Below are 10,053 nucleotides of genomic sequence, written 5' to 3'. Positions count from 1 at the left end.
TTCAAAGGGCTTTATTGGCATGGGAAACATATGTTTACATTGCCAAAGCAAGTTAAATAGATAAGCTAATAAACAAAAGTGAAATCAACAATCAGAAATGAGGTGTAAACATTGCACTCAAAAGTTTCAAGAGTACAAAAATGTAAAATGTTAGGCCTATATTATGGCTATGTAATAGCGAGAGACATCTCCCTGTCTCTCGCTATTCTTCGTAGACTGTAGAAATAATTTTCCATTTAGGCCCAGGCCTAGCATTTTCTTTTGGTATGAATATTTTTCATATATGGCTTAGGCTACTAGTTGGCTTGACATTTTCACAGAATATGTGACTAGGCATCTAACTACCGTCATGAGAATGTTGTCATTGTTTCTTTTTCTGGAGATTCCACCTGAAGGTGTTAATTAGGGGATAGAGACAGACGGAAACTACTGCTGCATAGTTTACCACGAGAATGTTTGATGCTATCAGTATAAAAGTTTACCTAGCTAACATTCCATGTAGCCTATAATCCTGTTCGTTCATGGAATTCTGAAATAAACACATTCTCAAGTTGAACACTTTAGCCTAAAACAGGTATTCAGTATCCTAATATTCCTAACCCATGTAAGCCTATACCCAGACCACTACCCAGACATGGGATGGCTGGCTGCTACATAATAGGCATACGACATTGGTGAATAACACTTAACCTTTTTCCTGAATAATGTAATTTATGATTGTTTGGTTGTAATTCTTTCTTGTCTTTCAGTCAATCAACCTTTCATTATTTGTTATTTTTTTAAACCAAACTTCAAACTGTCTTGGACTACAGTTTCCAAAGTAATCAGAATCAACAGATAGGCTAGTGGCGGTTTGATTTGGGCTGGTTGGTTTTGATATCGATCGGAGACTAGTGCTGCTGTGTGTTTTGCATGGGATTGTTTCGAAGGTAATTGAGTGTCAGTGTCTGTCTGTCTGTGTCGTCTCAGTGGCGCCAAGTGTCTTTTTGGATTGCTAATTTCTCAAACCGCCTATTAACCACCCATAACATCAGTTTACACAGGCAGCAGCAATCTATTCTGAACACAAATATAAACACATCATGCAACAATTTCAATGATTTTACTGAGTTACTGTTCATATAAGGAAATCAGTCAATTGAAATAAATAAATTAGGCTCTAATCTATGGATTTCATGACTTGGCAGAGGCACAGCCATTGTTGGTCCTGGGAGGGCATAGGCCCACCCACTGGGGAGCCAGGCCAAGCCAATCAGATTGATTTTTTTACCCACAAAAGGGCTTTATTACAGACAGAAATACTCCTCAGTTTCATCATTTGTCCGGGTGGCTGGTCTCAGACGATCCTGCAGGTGAAGAAGTCGGATGTGGAGGTCCTGGGCTGGTGTGGTTACACGTGGTCTGCGGTTGTAAAGCCGGCTGGACGTACTGCCAAATGTTGGAGGTGGCTTATGGTAGAGAAATTAACATTAAATTATCTGGCAACAGCTCTGGTGGAAATTCCTGCAGTCAGCATGCCAATTGCACACTCCCTCAAAATCTGTGGTCTTTAATTGTTTACAACACATGGTGCACCTGTGTAATGATCATGCTCTTTAATCAGCTTCTTGATATGCCACACCTGTCATGTGGATGGATTATCTTGGCAATAGAGAAATTCTCACTAACAGGGATGTAATCAAATTTGTGCACAACATTTGAGAGAAATAAGTTTCTTGTGCTTATGGAAATTTTCCAGGATGTTTTATTTCAGCTCATGCAACATGGGACCAACACTTTACATATTGCGTTTTTATTTTTGTTCAGTAATAGATCTCTCTAGGCTGGCATAGGCTGGGGAACCTGCTCATGGTGGCGTCGGCCTAATGAGGCAATTTGGATAGGCTACATACAGACAGGCAGGTAAATATGAGCTCATAGCCTAACTTCTAAATAGTCTAGACTATGTTTTCATTATTAGGCTATTCAGGTAGAATATAAACTAAGGCATGTATAGGCCTATTTTATGCTGCTTTTTATTAAAACAATGTAGCCAACATTCATGGCTACATTGATTGACCCAAACTGTAACACTGTTACATTGCATTGACTAGTCAGTATAAGAGAGTGCATGGCACTTACAGTAGGAGGAATGTTAAATTGTGTGAATGCAATGGAAATCAATGGAAATCTAAAGTTTATAAGGTATGCAAATTTGGCTAGGGATGGCCCAATGAGCACTCAGGGGGCGGACTTAGGTTACGTATCGAAGTCTGGCTCAGATATTTCTTCAACTCAAGAGCCTCTACCCGAAGTCGACTAGTGAAGTGTTGATGCGAGAGTGAGCAACCGTTTATTCACATTTCGTTAGTTTCGGATTATAAATGTTATGCACAACTATCATCGCGGATGTGTGTGAAGTCGGAGTGGACAAGTAGTCACAAGATTGATCACTTTTTCTACTCATGGAATTTATTTTTTTTCCTTATTTTCAGCAGCTATAAGCATTCCGTTTTTTCCTGCAGGGTTATTCAAGTAAGGTAAACAAGTCGGATTTTAGGGCTATTTCTCATGTAACCTAGTTTTCTCGATGCAGGGACAAGACGTTCGTTTTTTTTTGTTATTTTCTTACGTCTTCCAAAGGATTGTGATTGTGGCAACATTTGTTCGCATTCCAACGCTATCTTCTGTAGCGTTCATGTAACCTTGTCTTCGAGCTCAGCCCTACGGGTTTTGCTACTGGAATAAGGGGACTAAAAAGTTAATTGTCATAAATGGATCGCCATTCCAGTTTAATTTGCATTTGGCTACAACTGGAACTGTGTGCCATGGCTGTTCTTCTTACTAAAGGTAAACCTTGATCCCTAAAAACGTGCTTTTATGTTAGCTTTTATGTTTCTAAATGTCTCTCTATCAACAATACGTTTTATAATTCTACCAGATATTCCAACACGAGAGGTGTCTTAATTGTTATAACTAAGAAAACGCAACTTTCTATACAGTAGGTGTTCTGTATGTGTCCCATGAGTTCATATAGCAAGGCCTTTCCATTATGGTAAAATTGGCACTAAACAGACTGAATGACTCAAATGGTTATCATAATTCTCGCGTTTGGGCACACAAACTATTTGATACGTGTGATATCATGTAGTCTATAGGCTATAGCGGTTAATTTAAAGAAATAAACTCAATCAACTCCAAATAACTTAAAATCAAAGCTCAGTAGCTAGGCCTAGGCTACTATAGTATACTGGTGATTGTCTGGAATATACAGCATTTTGCATTTATAAGACAGTAATGTGTTAGTTTATTAGAGTGCCATAATGCTTTTGTAATGTGTTGTTTAGGGCCCAATGTAGTGCAGGTCCCTGTCAATGGTCAGCTCATGATGTTTTAATAAAATGACAGCATGTAATTTACACTCTGAAAGTAGCCTACACACAAACAGCTTGTAACAACATACAAAGGCCCGTATTTACTTGGGTGCATCTCTGTGTTTTTATGTTTGTTGCTGTCTTGTAACACAGTGTTAATAATGATAAGGTTGTTTGGTGGAAGCTTTTGAGATGAGACGCCAGGGGAACACCCAGCCCATCCTGACCACACTAAAGCTTGCGTGCAATCTAATGGGAGTCTCCTGCACCACTCTCACCCCCCTTTACAAATTTCCATTTGGGTTGAATTTTTTTTTACTTTGGCAAACAAACCACTAATTATAAGCTACACGGTTCCTGTTTTATAATACGGACTAAAAGGACCATTTTGCACGGAAAGCTCGTAAACTCGGCTTATTTGCTGTAATTTAAACAGAGAAATACTTATCAAAGTATTTCAGGGTTTACCTTGTCATTTTCATGTATTGTGACAATGTTGCCAATGTCACCTCAGTCCTAATTTGGGAGTCTTAAAAAGACAAGAAGTCTGGTTTCTGGGTCTTGAAATAGCGAGGTGACATCATGATATGATTTGATTTTAAAAGCAAAGTAGGTAGACTATAGGCAAGGCTATTGACCTTATTTTATTCTGGGATATTACAGCGCTGTGTGTGACTAACTCATATAGCCTACGTCCAGCTGACAAGTTTATAACATTTCACTTATTTTACTATGAAACACAAGATTTCTCCCCTGTCGGAATACGCTTGATTTCCAAAACTGCTAACGTTACCCTGTTAGAAAACATAGGCATAGTCTGTGCGTACATTTCAAATCTGTGACTTAAGACGTTATTATTACTAGATAATAATATGTAGAATGTGTGGTCTGACATGTTGGTGGTGGGTAGGCTATAGCCTAATATTTAGCCTACAAGACTTCATAAACAAAGACTTAAATGCATTTCCTAATTTTTTATTTTAGGAGAAATACGGTGTTACTGTGATGCCCCCCACTGCGTGGCCACAGGCTACATGTGCAAATCGGAACTAAACGCCTGTTTCACCAAGGTGTTGGACCCTATGAACACGAACTCGCCTCTCACGCACGGGTGTCTAGATCCCATAGCAAACGCTGCCGACGTGTGCAGCGATAAGAACACAGATGCCCTGAGTGGGGGCTTGTCCACACTAGAATGTTGTCACGACGACATGTGTAACTACAGAGGACTGCACGACCTGGCGCACACGCGAGAATCTACAGGTAAGGAAGGAGAGAGAATGGAAACTTTCAATTGCTCTACTGTGGCTCTGTAAACTGTATGGATACTGAAGTTATTATATTATTTTCTATTCTACTCTTTTGATAAGGTTCATAATGTGTGATAGACAGAGCAACCAAAGTGACGATTTGTAGTGTAGCCTACTGTTTACATGTGTCATAGTCCTATGCTGTAACTCTATCGACAACAGCCGTTCTTAAATGGCCTACTGTAAGTAAGGACATGCTGTCCATATACTTTTTTCTTTAACAATTCCGTCTTTAACAAAACTTCAGTTTGACTTTTAATCGGTAGCGGGGGGTGCCTTGTAGAATAACCCTTCTCAGACTGTATGTAGCGGTGCCTAAATACTAGCTTCATTGAGTTATGGAAAGGTGCATACAGCCTTACAGAGAGGAAGGGAGAGCTCTCAAGTAGGGATTTCTGTTATGACTCAGTCCAAAGGAGTTTAGCTCGTTTAGTAGCTGAATCATTTTTGGGGGGCTCTTATTTTAAGAAAGGCGACTCATTGCGTTCACCTTCTGAAAGCAGAAGACAAGTTTCCATTGGACACCAGTATACATTGAACAATAAAATAATCGTATTTTCCCTCCACCTCCAGACCACGGCAGGTACCAGCCTGAGAGCAACAACCCTAACCTGGTCACGCGGGTACAGGAGCTGGCCTCTGCCAAAGAGGTGTGGTTCAGGGCAGCGGTGATTGCGGTGCCCATCGCGGGAGGTCTCATCTTGGTTCTTCTCATCATGCTGGCGTTAAGGATGCTCCGCAGCGAGAACAAGCGGCTGCAGGACCAGAGGCAGCAGATGTTGTCACGGCTCCACTACAGCTTCCATGGCCACCACACTAAGAAGGGCCACGTGGCAAAGCTAGACTTGGAGTGTATGGTGCCCGTGACGGGCCACGAGAACTGCTGCCTCACCTGTGACAAGATGAGACAGGCAGACCTGGGAAGTGACAAGATACTGTCACTGGTACACTGGGGGATGTACAGTGGACACGGGAAGGTGGAGTTCGTATAACTTACTTTTCTAAGATCGTTTGACTTCACTTTATGTCCCACCACACCCTACCCCACCCTCCCCCAAAAAACAGCCAAGACTGCCTCCTCCACTCGTTGGGGTTTCTCTTTTAACTTAAAAAATGAATCCCCTTTTTTGTCCATTATACTTATCTGTTTTCTTCAATGGAAGAAAAAAGAGTACTGAATTGAACTGAAGCCTTGTGGTTTTTGCTAAAGGAGCACTTTACTTGAAAATGAAAGGCAAACCAATGAGGAGCTGAGTGGGCAGGACTGAGCTGACGGACTGAAAGAGTTCTGTCAAGACCCTGTCTACCTGTGCATCCTGGACTTTACACAGACCGCTGAAGGATTCCAAATCTGTCTTATTTGCACATTTGTAAAAACAAAAAAACTTTGTTTTGCTTAAAAAAAAACTAAATAGGAGAAGAATTTTACACTGACACCAGGGTACAAAAAATTACTTTTTGAGGAGTATAGGTGACTGTAGGTGTGTACACTCCTCTGTATGTTTCTTGATCCAAGCTTATTGTAAAGATTTAAAATATATATATTTTTGTCTGAAAGAAAGACCCTGTTCTGTGTGTTCTTCCCTGCTATGTGTGTGCGAGAGAGCGAGAAAGAGATGAGACCTGTGGCTCATGTCAGAGAGGGCTTTTTTCTAGCTGTTTCTTTCTGGGGTGTGTGTCTATACAGTAGTATGTGAGAGGATGTGTGGCGAGAGAGGAACACGCTGCCTCGGTGATGTGTGTTGGACCAGGCAGATTGTGTGTGTGTGTAGGGCTGACTTCATAGTGAGGCCATGTTTCACAGTAGTGCTCCACATGACTCAGTCATTCTTGAACTTCCTCCAAAGGTTAGGATCTCAGCTTCAAACAAATGTTGTTTATTTCATTGCACATGCTGGATTTCTCCTGGAAGTAGTGTGGATATTTATTTTATACTCAGTCTAAGGCCAGTATAAGCCCTCCCCATTCAGCTTCTCTGGATGTTCAGCCGACACACTAACCCTCCTGTATCCAACCTCGTGTTGATGAAGAGGGCTTTTTTCCCTGCCAAGCAACTAGGCTAGCGATTATGCCAAATTTACCGCTCTTATTACACCACTTAGAAATAGATCTCAATAGATCTACCCAGTTATGGGTTTAATAATGTGAAGCCTGTATTTTTTTATTGTTGTGTTGAAAACCCCATCACTTCTTTTCCCAGTATGTGTTCCTCTCCCATCGATTTGGCCTTCTACTTTATTACATAGTAATACTTCCCTGATGATGTCTGAGAGGGGAGGAAGGGATGAACATGCAGGAGCACATAAACACACACAGTATGCACTCACCCACGCGTGCAAGCTCACGCGCACACACACACACACACACACACACACACACACACACACACACACACACACACACACACACACACACACACACACACACACACTCAGGGAGACTAGTAAAGCATCTTCATGCCACATACAGACCGGATGCACCGTCACAGTGGCTCTACAATAAAAGTATTCTCCAGGCCCATTAGGATAGGCTACCATTTTGCTGAGAGGCAGGCGGTCATGCTGTTTGTATTGACATGCACATGTAATGAGGTGGTCGACTGGCTTCCTTCAAAAGCCCAATTTGTTTTGAAGTGACTTCAAACTCCTCCCTTTCTAACTTGCCAGTGAATTTTTATTGATGTGCAGTACCAGTCAAAAGTTGACACACCTACTCATTGAAAGGTTTTTCTTTATTTTCTACATTGTAGAATATAGTGAAGACATATAAACTATGAAATAGCACATGTAGAATCATGAAGTAACCAAAAAAGGAATAAACAAATCAAAATATATTTTAGTTTCTTCAAAGTAGCTTTTTGCCTTGACAGCTTTGCACACTCTTGGCATTCTCTCAACCAGCTTCACCTGGAATGAGTTCACACTTGTTGGCTGCTTTTCCTTCACTCTGGTCCAACTCATCCCATACCATCTCAATTGGGTTGAGGTCAGGTGATTGTGGAGGCTAGGTCATCTGATGCAGCACTCCATCACTCTCCTTCTTGGTCAAATAGCCCTTACACAGCCTGGAGGTGTGTTGGGTCATTGTCCTGTTGAAAAACAAATGATAGTCCCACTAAGCGCAATCCAGATGGGATGGCTATGCTTGTTAAGCGTGCCTTGAATTCTAAATAAATCACTGACAGTGTCACCAGCAAAGCACCCGACACCATCACACCTCCTCCTCCATGCTTCACGGTGGGAACTACACACGTGGAGATCATCTGTTCACCTGCACTGCGTCTCACAAAAACATGGCGGTTGGAACCAAAAATAAAAAATTTGGACTTATCAGAACAAAGGACAGATTTCCACCGGTCTAATGTCCATTGCTCATGTTTCTTGGCCCAAGAAAGTATTTTCTTCTTATTGGTATCCTTTAGTAGTGGTTTCTTTGCAGCAATTTGACCATGAAGGCCTGATTCACGCAGTCTCCTCTGAACAGTTGATGTTGAGATGTGTCTGTTTCTTGAACTCTGTGAAGCATTTATTTGGGCTGAAATTTCTGAGTCTGGTAACTAAGGAACCTATCCTCTGCAGCAGCAGTAACTCTGGGTCTTCCTTTCCTGTGGCAGTCCTCATGAGAGCCAGTTTCATCATCGCGCTTGATGGTTTTTGTGACTGCGCTTGAAGAAAACTTCAAAGTTCTTCAAATGTACCATATTGACTGACCTTCCTGTCTTATGTGAGCTGTTCTTTCCATAATATGGACTTGGTCTTTTACCAAATAGGGCTATTTTCTGTATACCACCCCTACGTTGTCACAACACAACTGATTGGCTCAAACGCATTAAGAAGGAAAGAAATTCCCCAAATGAACTTTTAACAAAGGCACACCTGTTTAATTGAAATGCATTCCAGGTGACTACGTCATGAAGCTGGTTGAGAGAATGCCAAGAGTTTGCAAAGCTGTCATCAAGGCAAAGGGTGGCAAAGGATGTCCAAACTTTTGACTGGTGCTGTATATTCTGGTTGCATCGGACCCTGGTTAAAAGTCGTGAACTATATAGGGAATAGGGTGCTATTTGGGGGGGACACTCTCTCTCTCACGTAGACTTGTCAAGAATCATAGGCTCCTCTACTCCAGTCTCATGTTTTACCACTAGCAGCTATGAGGGTGAGATATACAGCTTTTATTGGTATGTGACATTTTTTAACCTCATAGCGGGGAAGGTTAACTACCGTGATTTAAATCAGAGGTGTTTTTATTTTTTTCTCCCCACCTCATTGACGATAAACATTCATGCAGTCGGTGCTGGGTGTGTGTATATGTAAAGGGCTCTCATGGACTATGCTGTGGCCGAGTTAAACAATATACTGTATGAAGTGAAAACACACATGGAACCTGTTAACACCTGCACATGGTAGTGGATGCACACATAATGTTACACAGCTTTTTATAACCTATATTATTCTTGTTTTCTCCTCTTCAGCAGACTGTATAACAGGGATCATCAACTAGATTCAGCCATGGGACGATTTCTTTTCTTGAGTGGATGGTCAGGGTGCCGGAACATAATTACATATCATTTGTAGAGTGCAAATTGACCACAAGAAGCCCAAACATATATACTATTTGACTAAACATAATAATTTAAATCCTTGCTTACATTTGTATACGATCACATACACTACATGGCCAAAAGTATGTGGACACCTGCTCGTCGAACATCTCATTCCAAAATAATTGGCATTAATATGGAGTTGATCTGACTTTCCTGCTATAACAGCCTCCACTCTTTATTTTAATGTAATCTTTATTTAATTAGGCAAGTCAGTTAAGAACAAATTCTTATTTACAATGGCGTCCTACACCGGCCAAACCCGGACGATGCTGGGCCAATTGTGCGACCGCCCTATGGGACTCACAATTACGGCCGGTTGTGATACAGCCTGGGATCTAACCAGGGTGTCTGTAGTGACGCCTCTAGCACTGAGATGCCGTGCCTTAGACCGCTACGCCACTTGGGAGCCCAAGATAAGCCTTCTTTTCGGAAGGCTTTCCATTAGATGTTGGAACATTGCTGCAGGGACTAGCTTTCATTCAGCCACGTGCATTAGTGAGGACGGGCACTGATCTTGGGCGTAAGGCCTGGCTCGCAGTCAGCGTTCCAATTAATCCCAAAGGTGTTTGATGGGGTTGAGGTCAGGGCTCTGTGCAGGCCAGTCAGGTTCCTTCCACACCAATCTCGACAAACCATTTCTGTATGGACCTCGCTTTGTAATGCTGGGAATTGTAATGCTGAAACAGGAAAGGGCCTTCCCCAAACTGTTGCCATAAAGTTGGAAGCACAGAATCGTCTAGAATGTCATTCATTGTATGCTGTAGTGTTAAGATTTCCCTTCACTGGA

At 41.7% G+C, this 10,053-nt stretch overlaps 1 protein-coding gene across 1 annotated transcript; it reads left to right on the top strand.

Moving 5' to 3' along the window:
• The first annotated feature begins 2,279 nt into the window (after positions 1 to 2,279).
• On the top strand, positions 2,280 to 6,224 carry LOC106590018 (BMP and activin membrane-bound inhibitor homolog). Its single transcript, XM_014180500.2, has 3 exons — positions 2,280 to 2,829; positions 4,338 to 4,616; positions 5,237 to 6,224. The coding sequence occupies exons 1-3, from the start codon at positions 2,754 to 2,756 to the stop codon at positions 5,653 to 5,655; spliced, it is 774 nt and encodes a 257-aa protein (XP_014035975.1). The 5' UTR covers positions 2,280 to 2,753; the 3' UTR covers positions 5,656 to 6,224.
• The last annotated feature ends 3,829 nt before the right edge of the window (positions 6,225 to 10,053 follow it).

Source organism: Salmo salar, chromosome ssa29, assembly GCF_905237065.1.
Source record: "Salmo salar chromosome ssa29, Ssal_v3.1, whole genome shotgun sequence".
In the NCBI taxonomy this organism is placed as follows: Eukaryota; Metazoa; Chordata; class Actinopteri; order Salmoniformes; family Salmonidae; genus Salmo; species Salmo salar.
The sequence above is the reverse complement of the archived record's forward strand: the minus strand, read 5'-3'. Positions and strand labels throughout refer to the sequence as shown.